The sequence below is a fragment of the Aotus nancymaae genome, unplaced genomic scaffold (assembly GCF_030222135.1).
Source record: "Aotus nancymaae isolate 86718 unplaced genomic scaffold, 86718_ANA_hifiasm-v0.15.2.pri h1tg000099l, whole genome shotgun sequence".
Classification (NCBI taxonomy): domain Eukaryota; kingdom Metazoa; phylum Chordata; class Mammalia; order Primates; family Aotidae; genus Aotus; species Aotus nancymaae.
This window is the reverse complement of record NW_026988514.1, coordinates 8,769,986-8,784,990: the sequence shown is the minus strand read 5'-3', so window position 1 is coordinate 8,784,990 and position 15,005 is coordinate 8,769,986. Positions and strand designations below refer to the sequence as shown.

General features: G+C 40.2%; 1 protein-coding gene and 1 long non-coding RNA gene across 2 annotated transcripts; one reads left to right on the top strand and one right to left on the bottom strand.

Annotated features, from left to right (window-relative positions):
• Positions 1 to 1,360: 1,360 nt before the first annotated feature.
• LOC105709182 (pleckstrin homology domain-containing family B member 1-like) lies at positions 1,361 to 2,202 on the bottom strand. The gene has a single exon (XM_064370073.1). The coding sequence runs from the start codon at positions 2,183 to 2,185 to the stop codon at positions 1,559 to 1,561; it is 627 nt and encodes a 208-aa protein (XP_064226143.1). The 5' UTR covers positions 2,186 to 2,202; the 3' UTR covers positions 1,361 to 1,558.
• Positions 2,203 to 4,228: 2,026 nt separating this feature from the next.
• LOC110569400 (uncharacterized) lies at positions 4,229 to 14,650 on the top strand. The gene is made up of 4 exons (XR_010340094.1): positions 4,229 to 4,310; positions 4,888 to 4,951; positions 10,889 to 10,966; positions 14,607 to 14,650. It is a non-coding gene; the product is annotated as an uncharacterized LOC110569400 (long non-coding RNA).
• The last annotated feature ends 355 nt before the right edge of the window (positions 14,651 to 15,005 follow it).

Genomic DNA, 15,005 nt, shown 5'->3' with positions numbered 1-15,005 from the left:
GACTACAGGCACCTACCATCTCGCCCAGCTAATTTTTTTATGTTTTTGGTAGAGACAGGGATTCACGGTGCTAGCCATGGTGGTCTCGATCTCCTGATCTCATGATTCACCCGCCTCAGCCTCCCAAAGTGCTGGGATTAGAGGCATAAGCCACCGCACCCGGCCTAAAATACAGTATCTTAATTGAGATGTGCTGTGAGTATAAAACACATACCTGATATGGTGTGAAAAAGAATGAAAAAATAAGTGATTTAAAAATGATTAGATGTCAAAATGACAGTATTTTGGATATATTGGGTTAAAGAAGACATAATTTCACGTTTCTCTTTTTTTTTTTTTTTTTAGAGCCAACCAAATATTTATTACTCTCTGCAGCAGAACTAATGGGGCCCCCATTTCCAGAAGAACTTCAGTGGGCTACTTTGGCTACCAGGCAGGAATGTTAGCATTTCTGTTGGGGATTGGGACAGAAGGTGGGAGGAGACTGGAAGGGGACCAAAGGGGGATACTGCTGGACCACCTGAGGGCAGGCACACATGGGGGCTTCCTGGGCTGGTATAAAGGTGGATCAGGCCTCAAAGGAGAACACTGCCATCTCCCTCAGAATGAAGGATGAGACAAAGCCTGAGATGGCGACAGTCACAGCTATGAAGAGAGGGCTGAGCTCTTGGTATGAGAGGCATTTCTGGATGGAGGCAGCTTTCTAGGGCTAGAAGTCTCAAATAGAATTCACCTGTTCCCCAACCAGGGGCCCCCAAGTTCAGCTCAATTGTTATCATGGGTACCAGGGGACCCAGGAAGCTGGTTGTGGGAAGGATGGGACTTAACTCAGGGGTATTTTGGGTATGAGCATGTGTCGATATTAACAAAACAGGCAATATATTCATGATAGATGCAATCATGGAACTTCCCTCCAGAGAAGGCTCACATCTCCCCTTTCAGCCAGGAAGCTCCTTAGCCTGAAGGCCCACGGTGGTCTGAACCCAGCCTCCACCCCAGCCCAAAATTAACTTCCATTTAATTCCTTGGACATCTGTGACGTTCATGGCTCTGCACACTTGCCAATAACCATTTTTCCAGCCTATCTGCCTTGCTCCCTGCCCCACCTGTTCTTGTCAAAGGACTGCAGCTTTGTCAAGTGCTTGTTTACTCCTCTTCTCCCTACCAGGCCTCAAGCTCCCTGAGGAAAGAGCAGAGAGCCCTGAGAGCCGGATTCATGACGTGTCTACAGTGCCTGGGGAACTCCAAGCCAAATGAAGTTGTATTTGCTGTGCCCTGGTGTGTTTAGAGGAAATTGATCCATAAATGTCTATAACAGATTTTGGGGCTGTCTGGCAGTAGATGTAGAGACTTCAAGCTATGTTTGTACCTGGGATGATAGCTTCTTCCCATGTGGGAAGTGAAGGTAGGGAGTCGGGGGAATGGTCCAAACCTGGAAGGAACTAATGGAGAGAATAGGGCCAAAGTGGGACAGGGCTTGGATGGTGGAGGGTGAGATCCAGGAGGAAGAGGGGTCTAGCAGTATAAGCGCAGGGACCAGTGCTCTGAGTCCCAGGGCTCAGAACCAGCAGGGCGACCACATGAGCGAACCAAGCGCTGCCCCAGTGGCGGCTCCTACAAGCATGCCCATTGCCAGAGGGGCGCCGGCGCTGTAGCAGGGATCCTCCCGCACTATCATGTGCGTTACACCGGGGCTTGTGTAAGGCGGCCCGTAGTAGCTGCGGACGTACGCGGCCTCGTGTGCGTTGGGAGGCACCACCTCGTAGTAGTCTTGGTATGGGCTGTAGATGCGCACCGGGGTAGAGTTTGCCTCCAGCAGCGCTGTCTTCCATGCTAGGGCATCATCCTTGGTCTCTGCACATAGGTGCAGGCGGGAGCCTTCCCGTAGTTTCATGGTGAGCAGGCCATCTCGGCTTCGGCCCTCTAGGGGCTGTACATCGTGGCACGCTTGGCTGATCTTTATGTCACGGACATTGAAGTGGATGAGCACACGGTCCTCCTCGTCCTGCGCTGTCTCATCATGGTAGTATCCCAGGGTTCCGTCCATCCACAGGGCAAACCAGTTTCGCTTCCAGCGGCGGAGAATGGAGCTCTGTCTCCATAGCCAGCCACCCCTCAGCAGGGCCATTTCTTCAAAAGGACTTTCCAGGGCAGAGTCAGGCGGGACCGGGGCTGCAGGGCTCATGGTTCCCGGGTGGCCAGGGCAGCATTTCCCAGAAGGCTCCCGCAGGCACCTGTTTCTCTTTTTAGGAAAATGTGACTGAAAAATGAAAGTCCCACGCAGGGCTGGCATTCCGTATCTCTGTTGGACAGTAGCAGTTTGGTGAGTGAGAGGTCAATATTGATTTAAGACGTCAGTGGCTTAGGCCAGGTGGGGTGGCTCATGCCTGTAATCCCAGCACTTTGGGAAGCTGAGGTGGGAGGATTACTTGAGCCCAGTAGTTTGAGACCAGCCTGGGCAACATAGGGAGAGCTCACCTCTACAAAAAGTCAAAAACTTAGCTGGGTGAGGTGGCTTGCACCTATGGTTCCAGCTGTGCTGGAGGCTGAGGCGAGAGGATCACTTGAACCAGGGAGGTTGAGGCTGCCGTGAGCTGTGATTGCACCGCTGCACTCCAGCCTGGGCCACACAGTGAGTTCCCATCTCAAAAAAAAAAGTCACTGGCTTCAGCAGTCTTTAGCCCTTGGTCATGAGTCTTCTAGAGATGAGAGTGTTGCCTGAAAGAGAACACAGGCTCCTTAGGGTGACTGGGCCTCTGGGTTTCTTTGCGGATTGCCTCTCCCCACTCCCACATAGCTCCCGGTCCTGGCTGCCACCCGCAGGCTGTGCCCTGCTTCCTGCCTCTCCTCTGAATGTGCTTGTCCCACTGTTGGAGACACTTTGGATCGCCCATTTGGCTATAAACATCCCTCACCACCCTGCTGAAGCAGCATGTGTTGGCAGGGCCCACCCCAGCACTACCAGCATCCTCCCTCGACCTCTTCTGCAGTGATGAAAGCCCCCCAACCCTCACATACCTTTTTAAGGCAGTCTTGCTCTGTTACCCAGGCTGGAGTGCAATGGCACGATCTCAGCTCACTGCAACCTCTGCCTCCGGGGTTCAAGTGATTCTCGTGCCTCAGCCTCCTGAGTAGCTGGGATTACAGGTGCCTGCCACCATGCCTGGCTGATTTGTTTTGTATTTTTAGTAGAGATGAGGTTTCACCATGTTGGCCAGGCTGGTCTCGAACTCCTGACCTCAGTGATTCTCCTGCCTCAGCCTCCCAAAGTGCTAGGATTACAGACGTGAGCCACTCTGCCCAGTCTCATTCCCATTATTTAAACTTTCATTAAACAAAACATAGTGAGACCCCATGTCTACAAAAAAATTAAATAAAATTAGCCTAGCATGGTGGCACATGCCTGTAGTTCCAGCTACTGGGGAGTGGGGGCGCGAGGCAAGAGGATGGTTTAAACCCAGGAGGTAGAGGCTGCAGTGAGCCATAATCACACCACTGCACTCTAGCCTGGACAGAGTGAGACTCTGTCTCAAAAAAAGAGGAGCTCTCTCTCTCTCTCTCTCTCTCTCTCTCTCTCTCTCTCTCTCTCTCTGTCTCTCTCTCATCTATCTATATATATACACACACATGTATACACATATATGTATACACATATATACATATATACATTTATACACATATATATTTACTTCTTTGACACACACATATATACACATATCTAGATAGACCCTCTTTTATTTTCTTCTAATAGATATAAATTGAAAATATTTAAATGGGGGTCTCTAATTCATGGAGCGAGGGGATGGGAGGGGTGAGGGAGGCCCAGCCCAGTCCTGCATCTGTGGAATCTCTTCTCTGCATTTCCCTTGCTGCTGCCTTGCTGAGCACTATCTTACATTGAGGATTAGAATCGTGTGCTAACTGATCTTCTGTTATCCTCCCTTCCGATGGCTCTCACTTTTCTCCACATCAGATCATCTGTAGTTCCATCCCTTAATTACCATGATTATTATTTTTTCTTTAATTTTATATATTTTATATTTAATTTTATATATTTTAATCGCATGTAACATATAGTATTTTTTTAAATATGCTTTTAAAATAAAAAATGTCAAATTGCTGAAATTGATTAATAACTTGAGAACTTTTACAAATATATGTACATTAACATCATTACATTTGCAGCCAGTCAGGCAAGGGATTTGTTATCCAAAATGCTGGTAATAGATGCATCTAAAAGGATCTCTGTAGATGAAGCTCTCCAGCACCTGTACATCAATGTCTGGTATGATCCTTCTGAAGCAGAAGCTGTAAGTTCTTTTCTTAATGTTTATATAACACATTGCATTCTTAGAGTTAGAATTAAAGTTAGGTTTGGAAGATACCTTTCAATTTTAAATAAAAATGTAGGTACATGATGATGATTTTCTGTTTCTTCATGAAGACTACATTAAATAAACTATGAGCATATTCGAGTCCCCCCCTAAACAAAATAAAGTTACTTCCCACTGTTTTTTGCATTCTTGCCTGGATACCTAACCAGAGAACTAGGATGTTGAATGCTCTGGGGGAACATCCTAACTCAGCTATATATAAAACAAATTACTGTATCCAAAGGAAAACAGAATTCTACGATCTATGATGTAAATAAAATGTGGCAATTTCAAGAGCTGGAAGAAAAGAAAAAGACAGTTAAACATTTTTTTTCCTGCAATGAAGGAGTCTTCCCAAACTATTCTGTCTATATAAGAAAGTTGATGATTGATCAGTCTTGGTCTAGTGATATATTTTTGTAAGTCATCTGTCTGGCTGGTATTTCAAATAATTAAAAAGAGTTAAAATACTCCCAGCATACTGACGCAATTATTATTGCCTTGTGTCTTTCAGCCACCACCAAAGATACCTGACAAGCAATTAGATGAAAGGGAACACACAATAGAAGAGTGGAAAGGTACATTCATCGGATTCTTGGAGGGAAACTGTGAAGGAACCTCTGGTTTTTTTATGGTGATTTATTATGCTAGAGAAATTCGTGACTTTTTAATTCATAACTGAAATTTGATAATAATATTTTTACATAGTTGGAAAGTAAGTCTTCTTCCCTCTTTATTTTTATTTTATTTTTTTTCAGGAAGCCCTCAGATAGCAGACTTCAGAGAGAGCAGGTTGTAAAATCTTTCTTTTTTTTTTTTAAGGAAGAAAGAAAGAGAGAAAGAAAAAAAGAATGAAAAAGAGGAAGAAAAAGGAAGAGAAAGAGGGAGAGAGAACGGGAATATTGCTTTATTGCCCAGGCTAGAATGCAGTCTAAAAATGGGAATTGAAAACCTCTTTTATGCCAGTAATTGTGCTTAACAATGGAGACAGGAAGGAATAAGGGAAGAAAATAACAAACATGCAGCCAACCAATATTTCATTTAGGTATGAAATGCTGTGCAATTATTGAGGAGTGATTTACTTGCAATTATGTAGTCACTTTTGGAATAGGTGTGATATGGTACTGATAAGAATGTATGTTTTGTGTATTTGAAGTGGAGAGTTCTATAAATGTTTAAGTTTACTTGTTCCGGGTCTGAATTCAAGTCCTGGATATCTTTGTTAATTTTCTATCTCGTTGATCAGTCTAATAGTGACAATGTGATGTTACAGTCTCCCACTATTATTGTGTGGGAGGCTAAGTCTCTTTATAAGTCATTAAGAACTTGTCTTATGTATCTGGGTGCTCCTGTATTGGGTGGGTGTATATATAGGATCGTTAGCTCTTCTTGTTACATTGATTCTTTTACCATTATGTAATGTCCTTCTTTGCCTCTTTTGATCTTTGTTGCTTTAAGGTCTATTTTAACAGAGGTGAGAATTGCAACTCCTGCTTTTTATTTATTTATTTATGTTTGCTCTCCATTTGGTTGGTAAATCTTCCACTCTCCCTTTGAGTCTTTGTGTATCGTTGCATGTGAGATGGGTCTGCATACAGCGTACTGATGGGTTTTGACTTTATATCAGTTAATAATATATATGAGTTTAATACTGCCATTTGATGCTAGCTGGATATATTTTTGGAAAGGCTGATACTGGTTGTTTGTTTATATGTGTAGTGCTTCTTTTAGAAGCTTCTGCAAAGCAGGCAGACCTGGTGATGGTAAAATCTCTAAGTACTTGCTTGTTTGCAAAAGATTTTATTTTTCCTTCACTTTTGAAGCTCAGTTTGGCTGGATATGAAATTCTGGGTTGAAAGTTCTTTTCTTTAAGGATGTTGAATATTGGCCCCCACTCTTTTCTGGCTTGTAGGGTTTCTGCTGAGAGATCTGCTGTAAGTCTGATAGGCTTCCCTTTGTGGGTAACCTGACCTTTCTCTCTAGCTGCTGTTAGTATTTTCTCCTTCATTTCAACCCTAGTGAATCTGACGATTATGTGCCTTGGGGTTGGTCTTCTTGAGGAATATCTTTGTGGTGTTCTCTGTATTACCCGGAGTTGAATATTGTCCTGTCTTACTAGGTTGGGAAGGTTTTCCTGAATAATCTCCTGAAGAGTATTTTCCAACTTGGATTCATTCTCTTCGTCACATTCAGGTACACCTATCAAACGTAGATTAGGTCTTTTCACATAGTCCCGTATTTCTTGGAGACTTTGCTCATTCTTTTTTATCCTTTTTTCTCTAATCTTGACTTCTTGTTTTATTTTGTTAAGTTGGTCTTCAAATTCTGATATCCTTTTTTCTGCTTGATCAATTCGACTGTTAAAACTTGTGCATTCTTCGCGAAGTTCTTGTGTTGTGTTTTTCAGCTCCATTAATTCACCTATATTCCTCTCTAAATTGTCCATTCTCGTTAGCATTTCGTCAAACCTTTTTTCAAGGTTCTTAGTTTCTTTGCATTGGGTTAGAGCAAGTTCTTTTAATTCACAGAAGTTTCTTATCATCCACCTTCTGAAGTCTACTTCTGTTAATGGAACGCACTCATTCTCCATCAGGGCTTGTTCCGTTGCTGATGAGGAACTGTGATCACCTGTAGAGGGGGAGGTATTCTGATTTTGGGTATTCTCAGCCTTTTTACGCTGGTTTCTTCCCATGATTGTAAATTTATCTGCCTGTCGTCTTTGTGATTTCCAACTTTCAAATCAGGTTTCTAAGTGGATGTCGAACTTGTTGATTCCCAGCGCCGAAATCTGAGCAATCCACTGCTCCAGCCAAAACAGCGGTGTTAAGATCGATGGTGCTTTTCTGCCCAGGAATCAGCCAAAAGGGGACCCAGTCCCGCTCACTCTGCACCAAGAACTGCCGCACTGGCCACAAGAGTCGCGCTAGGGACCCGTGGGGCTCCTCTGCTGGGAATCTCCTGGTCCGTGAGCAACAAAAATTCGTCTGAAAGTGTGGCGTCCTCTCGTTCTCTGCACTTTCACTAGGAGCTACTATCCCGAGCTGCTAGTGGTCAGCCATCTTGGATCTCTCTCCCCTTCCCTCTTTAATCTTAAGTTCCCAAGTTTCTCACCCTAGACACAGACACATTAGTGCTCTCTCATATGTTTATCTATGGTATGTGAATATACAAATGTGTTCAGTGTCTCCCACTTCTCTCTTCCACCCTTTTAAAATCACATATGGTTGTGTTTGGTGTATGCTATACGTTTTGCTTTGTTGTTATAATCAAATATCTGGAAGGTTATTCTCTTTTGGTTCACATATCTGCCTTGCTTGCTTTAATAAGTGGTTAGTGTTCTGCTGTATGAATGTGTCACACTTTCCATAGCAGCTCCCTCTTGATGAGCATTTAAATTGTGTCCAGTCTGTTGCTATTAGAAACAACTCTGCTGTGTTCATGTTCACATATGAGAACATGCCTGGGAGAAAAATCCTAGGAGATGTGCTAAGCCAAAGGATATTTTTTGGTTATGTCCAAATTACTCTCCAAAGAAATTGTAGTAGTGTACACTTCTGTCCATAGTATATAAGAGTCTCTCTTTACCCTCACCTTTGCCAACAGAATGGGTTAATTTTTAATATTGGTAAATCTAATATAGTAGTTTTATTCTGTTTTATGAATATGGCTGAAATTAACATTGCTTTGATAGTCATGGAAATGTGCAAATATTTCTTCAAAAGATCCCTTGGGACATGTGGGCCGGGTCCCTTTTAACTTCCATTTATGTTGTTTCCTTCAGTGTTTTGACCACTTTTGTAACTATGTGACTGTAAGTAAATCACTCCCCCTTCACTGCCCCCACCCCACACTGCCTCCTGCATTTTACCTCATCTGGCAGAAGACCTGTTATTAAGAATTGAGTCTCTAAATACTGGGAAGGCAGAGGGGACTGGAGAGGTATAAACATGAATAAGTGACCCATCTGTACATTTATTTTGCTAAGGATGAATTTGATTCTTTTGTCATAGAAATTGAGGAGATTTTGAGATTGATTTTCTCTGAACTTTGAGAAACCCATGGTTAGCAGAGCCCATGACAAAAGTTAAAAGAATGATAAAACAATAAAATTGGGTAGAGTCTGGTGGATTTGAATATGTAATACCTATATATAAAGATGTAGCTCTTTACTGAGTACGTATGAAACCATTAACCTGATATTTTTACCTTCGACTATTTTACAATAGACTATAAGGTATTTTATAGAATCTTTTTTTTTTTTTCTGAGACAGGGTCTCACTGTGTCACCCAGGCTAGAGTACAGTGGTATGATCATGGCTCACTGCAGCATCAAAACTCCTGAGCTCAAATGATCCTCCTGCCTCATCCTCCCCAGTAGCTGGGATCACGGGTGTGATCCACCACACTTGGCTAATTTGTTTGTTTTTTGAGGCAGGGTCTTACTATATTGCCCAGGCTGATCTCAAACTCTTGAGCTTAAGTGATCCTGTTGCTTTAGCCTCCCAAATGGCTGGGATTATAGGTCTTAAGCCACTGCGTCCAGCCTGGCTAATTTTTAAAAAAAATTTTTTTGTAGAGATAGGGTCTCACTCTGTTGTCTAGGTTGATCATAGACTCTTAATAGGCCAGCAATTGTCAGGCACACCATTATGTACCACAAAGAAAAAGAATACATTGTGAATTGCACTGCACCATTGATTATAAGATGTAGTCAATTTCAGAGATCTTAAACTGAAAAAGTACATCTTAAAATCAGTGAAATACAGTGTTTTCATTTGTATAACAATATATTTGGGGGGTTTGATTGCTTTAAAAACATTTACCTTTATTCTGTATCCTTTACTCCTAGCCCCAGGTGCATGTCAGTAATTGCTCAGACTGCCTTTTCAAGATCTACTTACGAGTTTTAGCTCATAGCCAAAAGAAAAATTAATTGCCAAAGCCATTAACTACAGATGGCTTTGCCTAGTTAGTACTCCTAATTCGTTTTGGTTCTTCTGCCTTAATTCCTTTGTGCCTTTTCCTTGAAGATCGCTGTTTTCTCTCTTTAAAAATCCTCTTATTTCGAATGTTTATCATGGCTTTTTGTTTCTTTGAAGAAAACCATGCCTTCTCTCCTTTATCAGTGCTTTCTTTTTTTCTCCTTCCAAGCCCAAGGTTACTATACCAAGCAAACTTATCTCTAGTTGTTGTTCATTCCAACATATTCACTTATTTTACCTTATTGCCTATATAAATGTTGTAATACTCTGTAATCAGGGATTCTTCATCAGAATTTTAATCTTCAAGAATTACACAGACTCCTTGAAATTTGATGCAACATTTTTTGTTTGTACATTTTTCTCAGAAGAGGGTTGCCTACTTTCATAAAATTCTCAAAAGATTCCCTGACCCAAAGAAGAAGATAAATGGTGGTGATGTGGCATCCACCATTAAGGTTAAGTGTGGTGTGCCTTGTGAGTCTGAATGTCTACTTAAAAACCTTAAGTAGGCCAGGTGTGGTGGCTCACACCTATAATCCCAGCACTTTGGGAGGCCAAGGCGGGTGGATCACAAGGTCAGGAGTTTGAGGCCAGCCTGACCAACATGGTGAAACCCCATCTCCACTAAAAGTACAAAAATTAGCCAGACGTGGTTGTGCCTGCCTGTAATCTCAGCTACTCAGGAAGCCGATGCAGGAGAATTGCTTGAACCCAGGAAGCAGAGGTTGCAGGGAGGCAGAGGTTGCAGTGAGCCGAGATTGCACCATTGCACTCCAGCCTGGGCAACAGAGCAAGACTCATCTCAAAAAAAAAATAACCTTAAGTAGGTAGGAGGTGCATATATTAATACCAGCAGAACAGCTCCCAGTGTCTCTCTTCCATTGCAATAGCTGTCACAGTGGTCCACTTGCTGTCTAGAAGCCTGGTAAGAGAAAAAGATTCCCATGGAGAAATATTCTTGGAAGTGATAACCATGCTTTTACTCATAAGGAGTTGAAATGTAGCTTACCTGCTGCTTTTTCTCTAATGAAAATGTGTTTATCTTCATTCTGATTAAAGAAGCTTTTGCACACTCTGATTTAAATCTTTTTAGCATGTATCTAGTTGAGTACCCACAGTGCACCAAGCTTTATGCCAGGACTCAGGAAATGGAAGTTAGTAAGACAAACGTGGTTCAAGCCCTCACTGAGACAGATTGTAGTACAGAATGGTATGTGGTATGATGTGTTGTAGTACAAGTTGCTTGTGGGGTGAAAAAGCTTCTAACTCCAGCACCTTCAAACCAACTTCAGAAACAGTAGTTACGGGGAAGATTAGTACTTCCTTTCAACATGATTCATTGTTGAGTGTCAAGGAATTGTTATTAATTAACATCTTTGAATCTTAGGAATCTTAGACTGACACTTAACTGTCATTGTAAGGACACATTTTGAAGTACTTCACATGTATAAAAATTTCCACTTAAACCATACATACATTGTGAGATTGGCTCTTAGACTTTGAAAAGTTTATTTTTGTTTGCTTCTTTTGCAGAATTGATATATAAGGAAGTTATGGACCTGGAGGAGAGAACCAAGAATGGAGTTATACGGGGGCAGCCCTCTCCTTTAGGTTGGTTACAATATAAGCGTGGTTAAGATTACAGTTTACTTTTTGTGTTGTAATCTTCAGTGACCTGAAACCTGCAGTTCTTCCCGTATTTACAAAACCATTATTATTCCAGGTTTAATAAGTGTAAGGAAATTTAGTTTGGGTGGTGAAATTTGAAAGCCCTGATAGACTTTTCTACTAATACATTATACTAATACATCAGTAACTGACTATTCATGAGATGCACATCTTTTTCTATGACACTGACATTCTGTTGAAGAACAGACATTTAAAAACTTTTTGTTGGCATTGTTGCCATATCTTTAAAGAAGAAACTTCTCAAAATTCAATATACTTACCTTTCTGTGATCTTGACAGTCTTTACTTTGGATAAATAAAAGCGTTACTGCAAAATTTAGTACATGTGATACGAAGTTGCTGTCTTTCTCTTTTTAATATTATTGATTTGTTGAACTAAGGCAGTAATACTAAAACCATCACTAGAAAGTACTATTTTTATAAGAAGAAAACTGGATTTGTAAGAGTTAAAACCTTTTTAAAAATCATAAGCTGATCTTATATTTAATGTTAGTACAACTAAAAGTATAAAGAATAGAAGAGAAAAGTTAAATGGCAGGTAACGTACATATTAAGTACATACCACATGACAGACAGTAGTGGTTTATATACTTTATGTCATTCAGCCCCTAGGACCCCAAGGTGTAGGATTATTGCATACATGTTATGGATGAGGAAACTGAAGTTCAGAAATTTGAAATAACATAAGATTCCAAATCTTTTATGTAGATGAACTGATACAGTATCTTCAGAGTGTGTGGTTTTTTCAGCCTCCCATTTTGTGTCTGGCTGGCAGCAGAGACTTCTCTGGCTACAGAAGTTAGGACAGTTTTATGAAGGAGGTGAAATTTAAGCTGAGCCTTGAAGAGTGAGTAGTATTTCAAAAAATAGGTCTTGATTTTGAAGTAAAACTATGCCATTTTAATTCTTCAGAAACCTTTTACTTTCAAAGAAAAAAATAGAGGTTGAATCTAGCATCTTGTATATGGGTAAGGTTTTTTAAACCATAGTGACGTTGTATACTAAACATAATTGTTTAAGTCATTTTTTGTGGCTTGCTTTGACATTTTTGGTTATACATTTTAGAGTTGTATATTTTAAATCTTTGATCAGGAATGCAGACTTCCAGATTATAGTATAGATCCTGTTGAAAATATAAATTGGTTTTGACAGCTTTTACCTATTTTGGAAATGGCCTTTTCTCTACAGTTTACTTATAACAAATTTAAAGCTCTATTATAAATGCTTTGTGTAATTAATTAGCTTTGTATTGCTATATAGTAGTAGTATAACTGAATTGTTCATAATGGAGGATGGGATTTGAAAAGTTTCTTATGTGGGACAGTTTTATACTTTAGCATACTACTATCCAAGTGAGTGGCATAGCTGGAGTGCCAGATGTTTGAGTAAATGTAATAATCTCATGAGTTAGAGTAGTTGTATTTGTTTTTAATTTATAAGTGAATAATTTGAATCCTAGTTCAACACTAGCTTATGGTTGCAAAATAAGTCAGTGGAAAGGATAGGAGTTAAGGTTTCTTGACTTTTTCTGTATTCTCAGTTACAGTTTGCAAAGAAGAGTGTTAGCAAGTGTTATTGAGCTGTTATAAAAATATTCAGCTCTTAATTATGTACTAAAACAGAAGGAATAGTGTTTGGTAAATCAAAATATCAGATAACCACAGTACCATTTCCACTTGATTTTTAAAATGAATTCTATTATTCTTCCCTATTGAGTGCCTTTCTATCTTATTTTGATCTGGCTAATAGTAAAGTAAGTTTGCCTGCCTTGAGTGTGTAGACTCACTTGAGAGAAGAATGACTTAGATACCCGAGAATAAATACTTTCCATATTATTACCATTCAGATATTTGAGAATTTACTGTATTACTTTAAAGAGAAAACAAGTGCCTTTTTTCCCCATAGGTACTTGATTTTTAGATTCAAAAGTTAACAGTGCATTTAGAAGTTAAAGTTAATTTTTATCAAATTAAGACATTTGGATAAAATAATAAGACCCTGAACTAGAGGCATATATAAAAATTGTATATGTTGGAGCCCTTTTATGGTTTGAATGTTTCAGTATAAGTCTTACAAACTAGCCATTGTCTACTATGTATGGGACACAGATATACTGTTCAGTCAGAAAAGGCTCATTTCAAGTATTGATCAGACTAAAAAGAATGTGCTATCTCAGTTTCACTCTGACTGGGAAGCTAATGGACCTTTCTTGGGTCTTGGAGGTTACCACGTCTTTTTCCTCTCATCTCTCAGGCTTGAGATGCTCATCCTGCTTTTCTCTTCCATTTCAGCTCCCATCACCTACTTTGTCTCTTGTGGTTCCATTCCTTTCTGTCTCCCAGTACCCTCCCTAAAGATTCTCCTATTCACACTACATTGCCTATTTTATTGTTGTAGTTGAAGAAAAGCTAGCAGAGGACCTTTCATATTGAAGTGCTCTATTGCTCTTCTGGACAGAACGGAGGGATGATCTCAAACGCAGGTGCTGGGTTCAGGAGCAGTGTGGTTTTCAGCCCATTTGGTTTCAGCATCATTGGGTGCCTGAACCTCACCCTCGGAAATTCTGTTCAGTGTTCAGTTTGAAGACCATTGATTTTGTTTCATAAATGTATTGTTGAGAACTTTTAAGTAACTTACATTATTCAAATTTGGAATGATCCTTATTTAGTATTCATGTGTTTCAAAAGTACTCAGCCTAGTGCATGAGTGACATTTAACTATTCTCCATCCCCTAGTGTAAGTCATTCCTGTCCCTTTCCTAAACCAACCCTCTTGAGAGGATTTCTGTCTCTAGCTCAGGTATTCCTATTAGTTTTTAAAATCTAGGAAATGCTTGTTGTGTATTACTTTTGGCAAAGGAAACTGTTTGCTCCTACTTTATCTGTTTAATAAATCCATATTTATATTTATCAAGTATTAGAGTAGAAATAAGAAGACCCAAGTTTACTTAACTAGGCCACTTGAGTGATGCCGGCATGTGACATAACCTCGTGTAAACTGGGGTAGTGAACTAAGGTTCCTTCCAATTAAAGTTATTTTATTCTTTTTCTTGGCATTTACTTTAAAACAAGATGTGCCAGAAGTACATCTTGAATCATTTTAATTTTTTTCTTTTAGTGAGACACTGTGAAGACTTTTTTGTAGGGAAGTAGTTTTTAACTTTTGTAGTTATACAGTCCTTTAAGATCCTCTGTCCAAAAAAGACAGTACAGACAGCTTTGCATGTATTATCAGCAGTATTTACACGTACCCTGAAGCCCATTCATGGATCTTGCTGCATGACAATTTCTAAATGTGACTTAGATGTAAAATTCTTGTCTTAAACAGAAAAACACATTCATTGAAAGGATAGGACTCCACGTTTCTAGACATTTTCAGAATTCTCACTTCATAGCTGTCAATGAAGAGTGTTTTTAAGTTAGTGTGTTGGATATCATTTGCAATTATTTTTAGTGAACCTTCTAAATCCAAGAGGAAAAATTACCACTGGAGGCAGTCAGTGCAGTGCAAGTAGCTCGATCTGCAACTGTCTGCAACTGATTTGCTGTTTTGTTTCTCATAGCACAGGTGCAGCAGTGATCAATGGCTCTCAGCATCCATCGTCATCGTCGTCAGTCAATGATGTGTCTTCAATGTCAACAGATCCGACTTTGGCCTCGGATACAGACAGCAGTCTAGAAGCATCAGCTGGGCCTCTGGGCTGCTGTAGATGACTACTTGGGCCTTGGGCGGGGGTGGGAGGGACGGGGAGTCGGTTAGTCATTGATAGAACTACTTTGAAAACAATTCAGTGGTCTTATTTTTGAGTAATTTTTCAAAAAATGTAGAATTCATTTTGTAGTAGTTTATTTTTTTTAATTTCAAGTGATGTAATTTAAAACCTAAGTTGTGTTTCAAAACAGCAACAAAACTGTATTGTATTTTTTGCTGTAATTAACTGTATAATGTAAACCTAATTATT